This window comes from Corvus moneduloides, chromosome 27, assembly GCF_009650955.1.
Source record: "Corvus moneduloides isolate bCorMon1 chromosome 27, bCorMon1.pri, whole genome shotgun sequence".
NCBI lineage: Eukaryota > Metazoa > Chordata > Aves > Passeriformes > Corvidae > Corvus > Corvus moneduloides.
Genome location: NC_045502.1, coordinates 1302025 through 1319321, shown reverse-complemented (window position 1 = coordinate 1319321; position 17297 = coordinate 1302025). Strand labels below are relative to the sequence as shown.

Below are 17297 nucleotides of genomic sequence, written 5' to 3'. Positions count from 1 at the left end.
AGGTACCCCAATACCGGGCATCATAACAGAGTGGGCACCCCAAAACTGGGCATCGCAATGGAGCGGGCACCACAGTGCACCAGGTACCCCAAAACAGGGCACCACAACAGAGTGGGAACCCCAATACCGGGCACCCCAACGCACCAGGCACCCAGTGCACCAGGCACCCAAAACCGGGCACCACAACGGAGCGGGCACCCCAGCTTGGCTTTGCACGGCCTGGGGGCCACGGGGACCCCTCTGCAAGCCCCTGGGGATCCATGGGGATGCAGAGATCCACCCCAGCCATGGAGATCCACAGGCCCTGGAGATCCACCTGCAGCCCTGGGAATCCATGGGATGCAGAGATCCCCCGCAGCCCATGGGGATCCACGGGGATGCAGAGATCCACCCGCAGCCCCTGGGAATCCATTGGGGATGCAGAGATCCACCCACAGCCCCTGGGGAATCCATGGGGATGCAGAGATCCACCCCGCAGCCCCTGGGGATCCATGGGGATGCAGAGATCCACCCGCAGCCCCTGGAGATCCACCCGCAGCCCTGGCATCACGGGGGATGCAGAGATCACCCAGCATGGAGATCCACAGGCCCTGGAGATCCACCCACAGCCCCTGGGGATCCATGGGGGATGCAGAGATCCACCCGCAGCCCCTGGGGATCCACAGGCCCTGGAGATCCACCCCAGCCCCTGGGGATCTATGGGGGATGCAGAGATCCACCCGCAGCCCTGAGGATCCACGGGGGATGCAGAGATCCACCACAGCCCCTGGGGATCCACAGGCCCTGGAGATCCACCCGCAGCCCCTGGGGATCCATGGGGATTGCAGAGATCCACCCGCAGCCCCTGGGGATGCCCGAGGACGCAGAGATCCCCCCCGCAGCCCCTGGGGATACCCGAGGATGCAGAGATCCACCCGCAGCCCCCGGGGATCCCCGGGAGATGCAGAGGATCCACCCGCAGCCCCTGGGGATCCCCGGGGGACTGCAGAGATCCACCCCGCAGCCCCTGGGGATCCATGGGGATGCAGAGATCCACCCGCAGCCCCTGGGGATCCCCGAGGATGCAGAGATCCACCCGCAGCCCCTGGGATCCACGGGGGATGCAGAGATCCACCCGCAGCCCCTGGGGATCCACGGGGCATGCAGAGATCCACCCGCAGCCCCTGGGATCCATGGGGATGCAGAGATCCACCCGCAGCCCCTGGGCATCCACGGGGGATGCAGAGATCCACCCGCAGCCCCTGGGGATCACGATGGGGATGCCGAGATCCACCCGCAGCCCCTGGGCATCCACGGGGGATGCAGAGATCCACCCGCAGCCCCTGGGGATCCATGGGGATGCAGAGATCCACCCGCAGCCCCTGGGGATCCATGGGGATGCAGAGATCCACCCGCAGCCCCTGGGCATCCACGGGGGATGCAGAGATCCACCGCAGCCCCGGGGATCCCCGGGAGATGCAGAGATCCACCCGCAGCCCCTGGGGATCCACGGGGGATGCAGAGATCCACCCGCAGCCCCTGGGGATCCATGGGATGCAGAGATCACACCCGCAGCCCCTGGGGATCCATGGGGATGCAGAGATCCACCCGCAGCCCCTGAGGATCCACGGGGGATGCAGAGATCCACCCGCAGCCCCTGGGGATGCCCGAGGATGCAGAGATCCCCCCGCAGCCCCTGGGGATCCACGGGGGATGCAGAGATCCACCCGCAGCCCCTGGGGATCCATGGGGATGCAGAGATCCACCCCAGCCATGGAGATCCACAGGGATGGGTCTGAACAAAGCCCCCCCCCCTTTCCCCTGTGCTCCCAGCAGGCAGGAGGCAGGAATTGGGGTGAAAAAGGTGCTTTTAAGGGCTTCTTTCACTTCTCCTCGTGCTCCTCCGAGCCGAGCCCGTCCTGCCCTGGGAGCCTTTCCTGCCCGTCCTTATCTCACCTCCCAGACCCTTTGTTAATGGTTTTTCCTCTCTGCTCTGCCCAGCTGTGCCAGGGGAGGACGAGCCAGCCACTTCTGCGGGTGCCCGGCCAGCGCCAAAGGCGCCCCGAAATCCCGGGAATCTCACCGTGGGAGCGCACAGCAGCAGGTTCTCGTCCGACTCCAGCGCCGCCCGGAACAGCTTGCTCTGGATTCTGTTTGAGGGTTTTTGAACCCCTCAAACCCGGCCTGGGCGTATTTGGGCAGCTTTTCCACCGAAACCAATTGCTGGGAAGGAGAAAAATGAAGGGGAAAGAAGGGAAAAGCAGGAATTCAGGCTTTGTTTCCAAATGTGGGGTATCAGGATGCAGATGGGAAAAGGCCCGGGATGGTGGAGCAATTGTGGAGATCTGGATCCTGCTGGGGGTTTTGAACCTCTCAAACCCGGCCGGGTGTGTTTGGGCAGCTTTTGCACCGAAACCAATTGCTGGGAAAGGAGGGGGAAAAGAGGGGAAAAGAGGGGAAAAGAGGGGGAAAAGAGGGGGAAAAGAGGGGGGAAAAGAGGGGGAAAAGAGGGGGAAAAGAGGGGGAAAAGAGGGGGAAAAGAGGGGGAAAAGAGGGGGAAAAGAGGGGGAAAAGAGGGGGAAAAGAAAAGAAAAGAAGGGGGAAAAGAAAAGAGAAAAGAAGGGGGAAAAGAAGAAAAGAAAAGAAAGAAAGAAAAGAAAAAGACAACGAAAAGAAAAGAAAAAAAAGAAAAGAAAAGAAAAGAAAAGAAAAGAAAAGGGAAAAGCAAGAAAGAAAAGAAAAGAAAAGGAAAAGAAAAGAAAGAAAACGGAAAAGAAAAGAAGAAAAGAAAAAGAAAAGAAAAGAAAAAGAAAAGAAAAGAAAGAAAAGAAAAGAAAAGAAAAGAAAAGAAAAGAAAAGAAGAAAAGAAAAGGGAAAAGAAAAGAAAAGAAAAGGAAAAGAAAAGAAAAGAAGGGGGAGAAGAAAAGAAGGGGGAGAAGAAAAGAAGGGGGAGAAGAAGGGATTTAAGAACAGATTTAAGAAGGGATTTAAGAACGGATTTAAGAAGGAATTTAGGCTTTGTTTCCAAATGTGGGGAATCAGAGACTGGGAAGGAGGTGGGAAAAGCCCCGGGATTGAGGAGCGGGTTGGGGAAAGATCCAAGTGATCACACTCAGGAGAATTGGATGCACACACAAATTCCCTCATCCCAGAAGGACAATTCCTCGTTAATCGGGGCTGGCAAAGAGGGAAAACTCGTTCTCCTTCCATGGACAACCCAACCCAAACTGATCCCGGTGCTCAGGGTGGGAAGAGACGTGGAATTAATCCAGGCAGGTTTAATCCATGAATTGCCTCATCCTAAAAGGACAATTCCTAATTAATCAGAGCTGGAGAAGAGGGAAAACTCGTTTTTTGTCCTCTCAGATTCCATGGAAACCCCAAACCCTCCCAACCCAACCCAGAGTTCAGGATGGGAAGAGATCTGGGATTAATGGATGCATTCCCTCCTCCCAGAAGGACAATTCCCAATTAATCAGAGCTGGAAAAGAGGGAAAACTCTCATTGTTTTACCCTCTCAGCTTCCATGGAAACCCCAAACCCTCCAAACCCAACCTGCTCCCGGTGCTCAGGGTGGGAACAGATCTGGGATGAATGGATGGGCTCGCACTCAGGAAAAGTCCTGTTGGAGGGGCAGATCGGCATCAAAAGCTGGGATTTATTCCCAGGAATCATTCTCAGCTCTGACCCAGGCACAGAGGAAGGAGCCAAACCAGAGGGAGGGCTCAGCAAAACCCCAGGAGGGGAAGCTCAGCACGGGACGAGCAGTGGGAAAAGGGGAATTGGGAAGTGGCTGCGGACGGGGGGAAGTTGCGGGATTAAAGCTGGGGCTCTGCAGGGAAGCCCCAGGAAGGGTCTGGCACGATATCCCGGAATCCCAGCACGGTTTGGGTGGGAAGGGACCTTAAATCCCGCCCCCACTGCACCCCCAGGGACTCCTTCCCCCATCCCAAGCGGCTCCAATTTCCCAGTTTCCCAGGAAAGCTGCTTTTCCTGAGGGCTAATTCCCTTTGCTCACCATCCCCTTCTAGAGCAGCTCAGCAAAACCCAGAGGCTGCAAATATCCCCAAAAAAGCTGCTTTTCCTGATATCCAATTTCCCAGGAAAGCTGCTTTTCCTGATATCCAATATCCCAGGAATGCTGCTTTTCCAGGTCCCCAATATCCCAAAAAAAGCTGCTTTTCCTGATACCCAATTTCCCAAGGAAAGCTGCTTTTCCTGGTCCCAAATTTCCCAGGAAAGCTGCTTTTCCTCATGCCCAATTTCCCAGGAAAGCTGCTTTTCCTGATATCCAATATCCCAGGAAAGCTGCTTTTCCTGGTGCCCAATTTCCCAGGAAAGCTGCTTTTCCTCATGTCCAATTTCCCAGGAACGCTGCGTTTCCTGGTGCCCAGTTCAGGGAATGATTTGGGCTGGAAGGGATTTTAAAGCCTTTGAAACCCATCGAGCTCCCACTGTCCCGGATCCAGCCTGGCCTTGGGCACTTCCAGGGATCCAGGGGCAGCCCCAGCTGCTCTGGGAATTCCAGCCCAGCCCCTCCCCACCCTCATTCCTTCCCAAGATCCCATTTCAATCTCCCCTTTCCCTGGTTGAAGCCATTCCCTGTGTCCTGTCCCTCCAGCCCTTATCCCAATCCCTCCCCAGCATCACAGGGAGGAATTTCTTCCCCAAATCCCATCTAAACATGGAACCCTGGACTGGTTTAGCTTGGGAAGGGATCTTAAATCCCCTCCAGAGCCACCCTCAGGGACACCTCCCACTGTCCCAGGGGGCTCCAAGCCCTGTCCTGGGCACTTCCAGGGACGGAGGAGCCACAGCTCCTCTGGGAATTCCATCCCAGCCCCTCCCCACCCTCATTCCTTCCCAAAATCCCATCAAATCCTCCTCTCTGCCACTCTGACCGCATTCCCTGTGTCCTGTCCCTCCATCCCTTGTCCCAATCCCTCTCCAAGCTCCCTGGGAGCCCCTTTAGGCTCTGGAAAAAGGCTCAGAGATGTGATTTTTTGGGAACAAACCGGGCACCAACCTCGTCGGCCCCGAAGGGTTTGGGTTTGAGGGCGGGCACGTGAACCTCCTCGTATCCCTTGCGCTGCCTCCGGAAGGATCCGTCCGGGAGCTGGCACCGCTTGTTGGCCATGAAGTGACTGCCCTGGGCGAACACCAGATCCTCCAAATCCAGCACCTGCCTGGGAGCCAGCGCCTGAAAACCACGGGAAAAGGGTTTGGGAATCATCCTGGGGTGCAAACGCAGGGAGAGGATCAAAGGGAAAGCTGCTGCGTCCAGGTGGGAATCCACTTTTCCTGAGCACATCTGTGGGATGTCACTTCAAAAACCCTTTTTGGCCTGGCTAGGGGTGTTCTGGGAGCAGATCCAAGGATTTTACCTCTCCTCCCTGGTCCAGATCCATGGATTCCAGGTCTGTGTCCATGCGGGACTGCCGCACGCGCTCCCGCCGGGAGCGTTCCTCCTGTGGGGAAAAATCGGGATTCAGGCCTAGGGAAGGGGGTCAGCCTCCTCCAAGGGCTGCCAGGTGCTCCTGTTCCCCCAATTCCCTCAGGAAAAAGCATCCAGGAACCAGCAATAACCATTTTTATAAACCAGGAAGAACCACTTTTGGCGGGAAAACCAAGTTTCCCCACATAAACGTGGCTCCCGCCAGGAACGTTCCTCCTGTGGGGAAAAATCGGGAATCAGGCCCAAGGAAGGGGCTCAGCCTCATCTAAGGTGCTCCAGTTCCCTCAATTCCTTCGGGAATGGGCATCCAGAAACCAGGAACAACCATTTTTGGTGGGAAAACTGAATTTCCCCACATAAATGTGGTTCCCATCAGGAGCGTTCTTTCTGTGGGGAAAAATCGGGATTCAGGCCTAGGGAAGGGGGTCAGCCTCCTCCAAGGGCAGCCAGGTGCTCCTGTTCCCCCAATTCCCTCAGGAAAAAGCATCCAGGAACCAGCAATAACCATTTTTATAAACCAGGAAGAACCCTTTTTGGTGGGAAAAAACCGAATTTCTCCACACAAATGTGGTTCCCGTCAGGAGCATTCCTCCTGTGGGGAAAAATCGGGAATCAGGCCCAAGGAAGGGGCTCAGCCTCATCTAAGGTGCTCCAGTTCCCTCAATTCCTTCGGGAATGGGCATCCAGAAACCAGGAACAACCATTTTTGGTGAGAAAACTGAATTTCCCCACATAAATGTGGTTCCCGTCAGGAGTGTTCTTCCTGTGGGGAAACATCGGGATTCAGCTCCAGGGAAAGAGCTCAGCCTCCTCCAAGGGCTGCCAGCTGCTCCTGTTCCCCCAATTCCCTCAGGAAAAAGCATCCAGGAACCAGGAACAACCATTTTTATAAACCAGGAACAACCATTTTTGGTGGGAAAACCGAATTTCTCCACATAAACGTGGCTCCCACCGGGAGCGTTCCTCCTGTGGGGAAAAATCGGGAATCAGGCCCAAGGAAGGGGCTCAGCCTCATCTAAGGTGCTCCAGTTCCCCCAATTCCTTCGGGAATGGGCATCCAGAAACCAGGAATAACCATTTTTATAAACCAGGAATAACCCTTTTTGGCGGGAAAACCGAATTTCCCCACACAGATGTGACATCCAGGGGAAGGGAAGGAGGGAAAACACAGCCAGGAGCTCCTCAATCCCACAGCCCCCAAAAACTGGGATAACCAACACAGCCGGTAGGGTTTTCCAGCAGGAATGGGGTGTTAATCCCTAAAAAACAACCCCAAAATCAGCTATGGAAGTGCAAATCCTGAGAGAAGCAGAGGTGACACCCAGGGTGGCACTGAAACCAGTTAAAACCAGTTCAAAACTGGGAAATTCGCTGAGGGGAGAGGGAAAACACATCCAGGAGGCTCCTCAATCCCACAGACCCCAAACTGGGAAAACTGCCGGAGGGAAAAAGGGAAAACACATCCAGGAGCTCCTCAATCCCACAGACCGGGATAACCAACACACCCAGGGGGGTCTGAAACCAGTTCAAACCAGTTTCAAACTGGGAAAGTTGCTGATCTGACCCTTTTTTCCTGGGAAAGGGGAAGTGGTGACGGGAGCGGCGCTTCCCACGGATTTGGGGGATTCCGGCAGCTCCTGTTTCCCACCCAAAGCAGGATCCCACACATCCCACAGATCCCACAGCTTCCTGACCCGGATCAGATCCTCTTTTTCTGTCTCGTGCAGCTGGTAGAGGAATTTGGAGAGCTCGGGATCGGCTTCCATCTTCCCCATGATCCGCTCCTTCTCCGCCTCGCTCTGGGCGCTGGCCAGCAAAGTGCAGTACAGGACTGGGAGAAAACGGGGGGAAAACCAGGGAAAAACGGATCAAAACCAGCTGGAATCCCGGAATTCCTGGGTTAATCCCAGATCTTTTCCCTCAGGTTTCCCTCTTCTCCAGCCCCGATTCATTGGGAATTCTCCTTTAGGATGAGGGAATTCTTGGATCAATCCCAGATCTTTTCCCTCAGGTTTCCCTCTTTTCCAGCCCCGATTCACTGGGAATTCCCCCTTTAGGATGAGGGAATTCCTGGATTAATTCCACCTGGATTAATCCCAGAGCTTTTCCCGCAATTTTCCCTCTTTTCCCCCGATTCATTGGGAATTCTCCTTTAGGATGAGGGAATTCCTGGGTTAATCCCAGATCTTTTCCTGCACTTTTCCCTCTTCTCCAGCTCTGATTCATTGGGAATTCTCCTTTAGGATGAGGGAATTCCTGGATTAATTCCACCTGGATTAATCCCAGATCTTTTCCCTCCCTGCCCACCAGGAGCAGGTTCATTCCTTGTTTTCCATGGAATCTCAGAGGACAAAAAATGACTTTTCCCTCTTTTCCAGCCCTGATTCATTGGGAATTCTCCTTTAGGATGGGGGAATTCCTGTGTTTATCCACACCTGGGTTAATCCCAGATCTTTTCCCTCAGGTTTCCCTCTTCTCCAGCCCCGATTCACTGGGAATTCTCCTTTAGGATGAGGGAATTCATGGATTAATCCCAGATCTTTTCCTGCACTTTCCCTGCACGGGAAAAGGGAAAGGAACTCACTCATCATCCGGTGCTGCCTCAGGACCTTGATGAAGTCGAAGGTGTTGAAGCCCAGCAGCAGCACCAGCTGGTTCTCACATTCCCGGTCGTCGCTGGCGGTCTGGGAAGAAAAACATGGAATTTTCACTCCCCTCCGGCCCCCACAGAGCCAGAATCCCTGTTTTCCAAGGGATGAAGGCGAGGGGAGGTCAGGAACGGCAGGAAAGGAGGGAAAAACAGTCCGGGAGCTGGGAAAAATGCTCCTGGAGACTGGAAAAATGATCCGGGAGCCTCAAAACCAATCCTGGAGCCTCAAAAACAACCCCAATTCCCATTTTTCCCCCAAAACACGGCAAAAAGAATGGAACCAGATCCCATGGATGATGATTTCCCAGGAAACAGCACCACATTCCCCTCAGGAGATCCCTGGGAATTCACACCAAGCCCAATTTAATGGGACCAAACACCAGGAACGGGGTTTTGAGGCAAATTCCCGCTTTTTTGATGGAAAAATCCCTCAGATCCCAAGGATGTGGCAGCCACAGACCTTGAGGATCTCCCCAGTTCCCAGTTTTCCACAGCAGAATGGAAAACAGGTGGGAAACAGAACCCAGGGATAGAGGGAAATCCAATCCTGGAGCCTCAAAACCAATCCTGGAGCCTCAAAAACAACCCCAATTCCCATTTTTTTCCCAAAACACGGCAAAAAGAACTGAACCAGACCCCATGGACGATGATTTCCCAGGAAACAGCACCACATTCCCCTCAGGAGATCCCTGAGAATTTCAAGGTTGGAACCGCTCTGGTCGGGCCACAATTTCATTTAATGGGACCGAACACCAGGAACGGGGTTTTGAGGCAAATTCCCGCTTTTTTGATGGAAAAATCCCTCAGATCCCAAGGATGTGGCAGCCACAGACCTTGAGGATCTCCCCAGTTCCCAGTTTTCCACAGCAGAATGGAAAACAGGCGGGAAACAGAGCCCAGGGATAGAGGGAAATCCAATCCTGGAGCCTCAAAACCAATCCCGGAGCCTCAAAACCAATCCTGGAGCCTCAAAAACAACCCCAATTCCCATTTTTTTCCCAAAACACGGCAAAAAGAACTGAACCAGACCCCATGGACGATGATTTCCCAGGAAACAGCACCACATTCCCCTCAGGAGATCCCTGAGAATTTCAAGGTTGGAACCGCTCTGGTCGGGCCACAATTTCATTTAACGGCACCAAACACCAGGAACGGGGTTTTGAGGCAAATTCCCGCTTTTTAGACGGAGAAATCCCTCAGATCCCGAGGATCTGGCGGCCACAGACCTTGAGGATCTCCCCAGTTCCCAGTTTTCCACAGCAGAATGGAAAATAGGCGGGAAATAGAGCCCAGGGATAGAGGGAAAACGAATCCTGGAGCCTCAAAACCAATCCCGGAGCCTCAAAAACAACCCCAATTCCCATTTTTTTCCCAAAACACGGCAAAAAGAATGGAACCAGACCCCATGGACGATGATTTCCCAGGAAACAGCACCACATTCCCCTCAGGAGATCCCTGAGAATTTCAAGGTTGGAACCGCTCTGGTCGGGCCACAATTTCATTTAACGGCACCAAACACCAGGAACGGGGTTTTGAGGCAAATTCCCGCTTTTTAGACGGAGAAATCCCTCAGATCCCGAGGATCTGGCAGCCACAGACCTTGAGCATCTCTCCAATTCCCAGTTTTCCACAGCAGAATGGAAAACAGGCGGGAAACAGAGCCCAGGGATAGAGGGAAATCCAATCCTGGAGCCTCAAAACCAATCCCGGAGCCTCAAAACCAATCCTGGAGCCTCAAAAACAACCCCAATTCCCATTTTTTTCCCAAAACACGGCAAAAAGAACTGAACCAGACCCCATGGACGATGATTTCCCAGGAAACAGCACCACATTCCCCTCAGGAGATCCCTGAGAATTTCAAGGTTGGAACCGCTCTGGTCGGGCCACAATTTCATTTAACGGCACCAAACACCAGGAACGGGGTTTTGAGGCAAATTCCCGCTTTTTAGACGGAGAAATCCCTCAGATCCCGAGGATCTGGCGGCCACAGACCTTGAGGATCTCCCCAGTTCCCAGTTTTCCACAGCAGAATGGAAAATAGGCGGGAAATAGAGCCCAGGGATAGAGGGAAAACCAATCCTGGAGCCTCAAAACCAATCCTGGAGCCTCAAAAACAACCCCAATTCCCATTTTTTTCCCAAAACACGGCAAAAAAGAACTGAACCAGACCCCATGGACGATGATTTCCCAGGAAACAGCACCACATTCCCCTCAGGAGATCCCTGAGAATTTCAAGGTTGGAACCGCTCTGGTCGGGCCACAATTTCATTTAACGGCACCAAACACCAGGAACGGGGTTTTGAGGCAAATTCCCGCTTTTTAGACGGAGAAATCCCTCAGATCCCGAGGATCTGGCAGCCACAGACCTTGAGCATCTCTCCAATTCCCAGTTTTCCACAGCAGAATGGAAAACAGGCGGGAAACAGAGCCCAGGGATAGAGGGAAATCCAATCCTGGAGCCTCAAAACCAATCCCGGAGCCTCAAAACCAATCCTGGAGCCTCAAAAACAACCCCAATTCCCATTTTTTTTCCCAAAACACGGCAAAAAGAACTGAACCAGACCCCATGGACGATGATTTCCCAGGAAACAGCACCACATTCCCCTCAGGAGATCCCTGAGAATTTCAAGGTTGGAACCGCTCTGGTCGGGCCACAATTTCATTTAACGGCACCAAACACCAGGAACGGGGTTTTGAGGCAAATTCCCGCTTTTAGACGGAGAAATCCCTCAGATCCCGAGGATCTGGCGGCCACAGACCTTGAGGATCTCCCCAGTTCCCAGTTTTCCACAGCAGAATGGAAAATAGGCGGGAAATAGAGCCCAGGGATAGAGGGAAAACCAATCCTGGAGCCTCAAAACCAATCCTGGAGCCTCAAAAACAACCCCAATTCCCATTTTTTTCCCAAAACACGGCAAAAAGAACTGAACCAGACCCCATGGACGATGATTTCCCAGGAAACAGCACCACATTCCCCTCAGGAGATCCCTGAGAATTTCAAGGTTGGAACCGCTCTGGTCGGGCCACAATTTCATTTAACGGCACCAAACACCAGGAACGGGGTTTTGAGGCAAATTCCCGCTTTTTAGACGGAGAAATCCCTCAGATCCCGAGGATCTGGCGGCCACAGACCTTGAGGATCTCCCCAGTTCCCAGTTTTCCACAGCAGAATGGAAAAATAGGCGGGAAATAGAGCCCAGGGATAGAGGGAAAACGAATCCTGGAGCCTCAAAACCAATCCCGGAGCCTCAAAAACAACCCCAATTCCCATTTTTTTCCCAAAACACGGCAAAAAGAATGGAACCAGACCCCATGGACGATGATTTCCCAGGAAACAGCACCACATTCCCCTCAGGAGATCCCTGAGAATTTCAAGGTTGGAACCGCTCTGGTCGGGCCACAATTTCATTTAACGGCACCAAACACCAGGAACGGGGTTTTGAGGCAAATTCCCGCTTTCTAGACGGAGAAATCCCTCAGATCCCGAGGATCTGGCAGCCACAGACCTTGAGCATCTCTCCAATTCCCAGTTTTCCACAGCAGAATGGAAAACAGGCGGGAAACAGAGCCCAGGGATAGAGGGAAATCCAATCCTGGAGCCTCAAAACCAATCCCGGAGCCTCAAAACCAATCCTGGAGCCTCAAAAACAACCCCAATTCCCATTTTTTTCCCAAAACAACGGCAAAAAGAACTGAACCAGACCCCATGGACGATGATTTCCCAGGAAACAGCACCACATTCCCCTCAGGAGATCCCTGAGAATTTCAAGGTTGGAACCGCTCTGGTCGGGCCACAATTTCATTTAACGGCACCAAACACCAGGAACGGGGTTTTGAGGCAAATTCCCGCTTTTTAGACGGAGAAATCCCTCAGATCCCGAGGATCTGGCGGCCACAGACCTTGAGGATCTCCCCAGTTCCCAGTTTTCCACAGCAGAATGGAAAATAGGCGGGAAATAGAGCCCAGGGATAGAGGGAAAACCAATCCTGGAGCCTCAAAACCAATCCTGGAGCCTCAAAAACAACCCCAATTCCCATTTTTTTTCCCAAAACACGGCAAAAAGAACTGAACCAGACCCCATGGACGATGATTTCCCAGGAAACAGCACCACATTCCCCTCAGGAGATCCCTGAGAATTTCAAGGTTGGAACCGCTCTGGTCGGGCCACAATTTCATTTAACGGCACCAAACACCAGGAACGGGGTTTTGAGGCAAATTCCCGCTTTTTAGACGGAGAAATCCCTCAGATCCCGAGGATCTGGCAGCCACAGACCTTGAGCATCTCTCCAATTCCCAGTTTTCCACAGCAGAATGGAAAACAGGCGGGAAACAGAGCCCAGGGATAGAGGGAAATCCAATCCTGGAGCCTCAAAACCAATCCCGGAGCCTCAAAACCAATCCTGGAGCCTCAAAAACAACCCCAATTCCCATTTTTTTCCCAAAACACGGCAAAAAGAACTGAACCAGACCCCATGGACGATGATTTCCCAGGAAACAGCACCACATTCCCCTCAGGAGATCCCTGAGAATTTCAAGGTTGGAACCGCTCTGGTCGGGCCACAATTTCATTTAACGGCACCAAACACCAGGAACGGGGTTTTGAGGCAAATTCCCGCTTTTTAGACGGAGAAATCCCTCAGATCCCGAGGATCTGGCAGCCACAGACCTTGAGGATCTCCAGGACCTCGTCTGCCTTTTTCTGGGAGACGATGGCGTCGTCGTAGAAGCGGCTGAGCTGCCGCTGCAGCCAGAAGGCGTCGATGTCCCGCGGGTGCAGATCCTTCTTCTTGGAGTTCATCAGCTCCCCCGAGGCCACCAGCTGGGAAAATCCCCAAATTCCCGGTATTCCCGTGGGGTCGGGGTGGAACGGGAATGTTTAGGGACACAAGGTTTGGGAAATCCCATAAAAATCCCCAGAATTCCCATAAAAATCCCCAAAATTCCCTGGGTTTGGGGTGGAATGGGAATGTTTAGGGGAAATCCCCAAAATTCCCAACAATTCCCTGGGTTTGGGGTGGAACAGGAATGTTTAGGGACACAAAATCCCCAAAAAATCCCCAAAATTCCTATAAAAATCCCAACAATTCCCCTGGGTTTGCACCCAGGGATTGAGGTGGAACAGGAATGTTTAGGGATACGAAATCCCAAAAAAATCCCAAAATTCCCATAAAAATCCCAACAATTCCCTTGGGTTTGGGGTGGAACGGGAATGTTTAGGGACACGAAATCCCACAAAAATCCCAAAATTCCCATAAAAATCCCAACAATTCCCCTGGGTTTAGGGTGGAACCAGAATGTTTAGGGAAATCCCCAAAATTCCCATAAAAATCCCAACAATTCCCCTGGGTTTGGGGTGGAACGGGAATGTTTAGGGACACGAAATCCCACAAAAATCCCCAAAATTCCCATAAAATCCCAACAATTCCCCTGGGTTTGCACCCAGGGATTGGGGTGGAACAGGAATGTTTAGGGACACGAAATCCAAAAAATCCCAAAATATCCCATAAAAATCCCATTATTCCCTGGGTTTGGGGTGGATCAGGAATGTTTAGGGACACGAAATCCCACAAAAATCCCCAAAATTCCCATAAAAATCCCAACAATTCCCCTGGGTTTGGGGTGGAACCGGAATGTTTAAGGACACAAAATCCCATAAAAATCCCCAAAATTCCCATAAAAATCCCAACAATTCCCCTGGGTTTGCACCCAGGGATTGGGGTGGAACGGGAATATTAAGGGACACAAAACCCCAAAAAAATCCTCAAAATTCCCATAAAAATTCCATTATCCCCTGGGTTTGCACCCAGGGATTGGGGTGGAACGGGAATATTTAGGGACACAAAATCCCCAGAATTCCCATAAAAATCCCATTATCCCCTGGGTCTGGGGTGGAATGGCAATGTTTAGGGACACAAAATCCCAAAAAAAATCCCCAAAATTCCCAAAATCCCGAACTCACGTTGGCCGAGAGGGTGCAGCGCACGACGGCCTCGTCCCCTTCCATGTCATCGTCCGAGGCCTCGTCCCGAACCTCCCCGTAAATATCCTCGTCCCCTTCCTGCGGGAATAATGCGGGATTGCCCTCCAAAAATCCCATCTTTACCCCTCCAAAAATCCCATCTTTATCCCGCCAAAAATCCCATCTTTATCCCGCCAAAAATCCCATCTTTATCCCTCTTTTCTCTCCAAAAATCCCATTTTTAACCCCTCTTTTCCCTCCAAAAATCCCCTTTTTTTCCCCTTTTCCCTCCAAAAATCCCCTTTTTATCCCTCCAAAATCCCTTTTTTATCTCTTTTCCCTCCAAAAATCCCCTTTTTATCCCTCCAAAAATCCCCTTTTTATCCCTCCAAAAATCCCCTTTTTATCCCGCCAAAAATCCCCTTTTTACCCCTCCAAAAATCCCTTTTTTATCCCTCCAAAAATCCCATCTTTATCCCTCTTTTCCCTCCAAAAATCCCATTTTTGCCCTTCTTTTCCCTCCAAAAATCCCATTTTTACCCCTCTTTTCCCTCCAAAAATCCCCTTTTTTGCCCCTTTTCCCTCCAAAAATCCCATCTTTATCCCTCCAAAAATCCCATTTTTATCCCTCCAAAAATCCCATTTTTATCCCTCCAAAAATCCCATCTTTATCCCTCCAAAAATCCCATCTTTATCCCTCCAAAAATCCCATCTTTATCCCTCTTTTCCCTCCAAAAATCCCATTTTTACCCCCTTTTCCTTCCAAAAATCCCCTTTTTTGCCCCTTTTCCCTCCAAAAATCCCATCTTTATCCCTCCAAAAATCCCATCTTTATCCCTCTTTTCCCTCCAAAAATCCCATCTTTATCCCTCAAAAAATCCCATTTTTATCCCTCCAAAAATCCCATTTTTATCCCTCCCAAAATCCCATCTTTATCCCTCTTTTCCCTCCAAAAATCCCATTTTTACCCCTCCAAAAATCCCATCTTTACCCCTCCAAAAATCCCATCTTTATCCCTCTTTTCCCTCCAAAAATCCCATTTTTACCCCTCCAAAAATCCCATCTTTACCCCTCTTTTCCCTCCAAAAATCCCATCTTTACCCCTCCAAAAATCCCATCTTTACCCCTCTTTTCCCTCCAAAAATCCCCTTTTTATCCCTCCAAAAATCCCATTTTTATCCCTCCAAAAATCCCATTTTTATCCCGCCAAAAATCCCATCTTTACCTCTCTTTTCCCTCCAAAAATCCCATTGTTATCCCTCCAAAAATCCCCTTTTTATCCCTCCAAAAATCCCATTTTTATCCCTCCAAAAATCCCATTTTTATCTCTCTTCCCTCCAAAAATCCCCTTTTATCCCTCCAAAAATCCCATTTTTACCTCTTTTCCCTCCAAAAATCCCCTTTTCCCCCCATTTTTTCCCCCCTTCCCCCCCAATCCTGATCCCAGCATCCCAATCCTGCTTTTCCTCCCCATCTGTCAATTTTCCAATGGATATTCCTGGATTTCCCTCCAAAAATCCTCTTTTGATCCCTTTCCTCCCAATGAGGAAAATGGGGATCAACGGGGTCCCGCATGGAAAACGGGATGGAGGAAAAAACGGGGTAAAAATGGTCCCAGGAGGAAAATGGGAGAGAGAAAAACGGGATAAACGGGGTCCCACATGGAAAATGGGATGGAGGAAAAAGGGATGGAGGAAAAAGGGATAAAAATGGTCCCAGGAGGGAAATGGGGATAAACGGGGCCACCAGGAGGGAAATGGGACAAAGAAAAATGGGATAAACGGGGTCCCACATGGAAAATGGGATGGAGGAAAAAGGGATGGAGGAAAAAGGGATAAAAATGATCCCAGGAGGGAAATGGAACAGAGGAAATTGGGATCAACCTGGCTCCAGGAGGAAAATGGGATGGAGGAAAATGGGATAAATGAGGTCTGAGGAGGGAAATGGGAGAGGGGAAAATGGGACAAAAAAAAATGGGATAAGAATGGTCCCAGGAGGAAAATGGGAGAGAGAAAAATGGGATCAACCTGGTTCCATGAAGAAAATGGGGATAAACGTGGTCCCAGGAGAGAAATGGGATGGAAGAAAACGGGATAAAAATGGTTCCAGGAGGGAAATGGGAATAAATGGGGTCCCACATGGAAAATGGGATGGAGAAAAAAGGGAGAGAGGAAACCAGGATAAAGGAAAATGAGATAAACGGGGTCTGAGGAGAGAAACGGGATGACAAAAAATGGGATGGAGGAAAATGGGGATAAAAATGGTCCCAGGAAGAAAAAGAAACAGAGGAAATTGGGATCAACCTGGTTCCATGAGGGAAATGGGATGGAGGAAAATGGGATAAAAAATGGTCCCACAAGGAAAATGGGGAAGAGAAAAATGGGATAAAAGTGGTCCCATGAGGAAAATGGGATCAACCTGGTTCCACGAGGAAAACGGGGATAAAGGGGATCCCAGGAGGGAAATGGGATAAAGGGGATCCCAGAGGGAAATGGGGATAAAGGGGATCCCAGAGGGAAATGGGATAAAGGGGATCCCAGAGGGAAATGGGATAAAGGGGATCCCAGAAGGAAATGGGATGGAGGAAATTGGGATCAACCTGGTTCCAGGAGGAAAATGGGATGAAGAAAATGGGATAAATGGGGTCTGAGGAGGGAAATGGGAGAGGGGAGAATGGGATGGAGGAAAATGGGATCAACCTGGTTCCAGGAGGAAAATGGGATGGAGGAAAATGGGATAAATGGGGTCCCAGGAGGGAAATGGGAGAGGGGAAAATGGGATGGAGGAAAATGGGATCAACCTGGTTCCAGGAGGGAAATGGGGATAAAGGGGATCCCAGAGGGAAATGGGGATAAAGGGGATCCCAGAGGGAAATGGGGATCCCAGGAGGGAAATGGGGATCCCAGAGGGAAATGGGGATAAAGGGGATCCCAGAGGGAAATGGGAGAGAGAAAAATGGGATCAACCTGGTTCCAGGAGGAAAATGGGATGAAGGAAAATGGGATAGAGGAAAACGGGATAAATGGGGTCCCAGGAGGGAAATGGGAGAGGGGAAAATGGGATGGAGGAAAATGGGATCAACCTGGTTCCAGGAGGGAAATGGGGATAAAGGGGATCCCAGAGGGAAAAGGGATAAAGGGGATCCCAGAGGGAAATGGGGATAAAGGGGATCCCAGAGGGAAATGGGGATAAAGGGGATCCCAGAGGGAAATGGGGATAAAGGGGATCCCAGAAGGAAATGGGATAAAGGGGA

At 51.3% G+C, this 17297-nt stretch overlaps 1 protein-coding gene across 1 annotated transcript in view; it reads right to left on the bottom strand.

The window, feature by feature from the left end:
• The window catches only part of SNRNP200 (small nuclear ribonucleoprotein U5 subunit 200), a 100247-nt gene that overhangs the window by 75754 nt on the left and 7196 nt on the right, over positions 1-17297 (bottom strand). Inside the window, 8 exon segments of the mRNA XM_032091811.1 lie at positions 2063-2137; positions 2140-2202; positions 5006-5179; positions 5364-5447; positions 7129-7265; positions 8019-8118; positions 12752-12904; positions 14045-14143. Coding sequence (XP_031947702.1) covers positions 2063-2137; positions 2140-2202; positions 5006-5179; positions 5364-5447; positions 7129-7265; positions 8019-8118; positions 12752-12904; positions 14045-14143 — 885 coding nt within the window.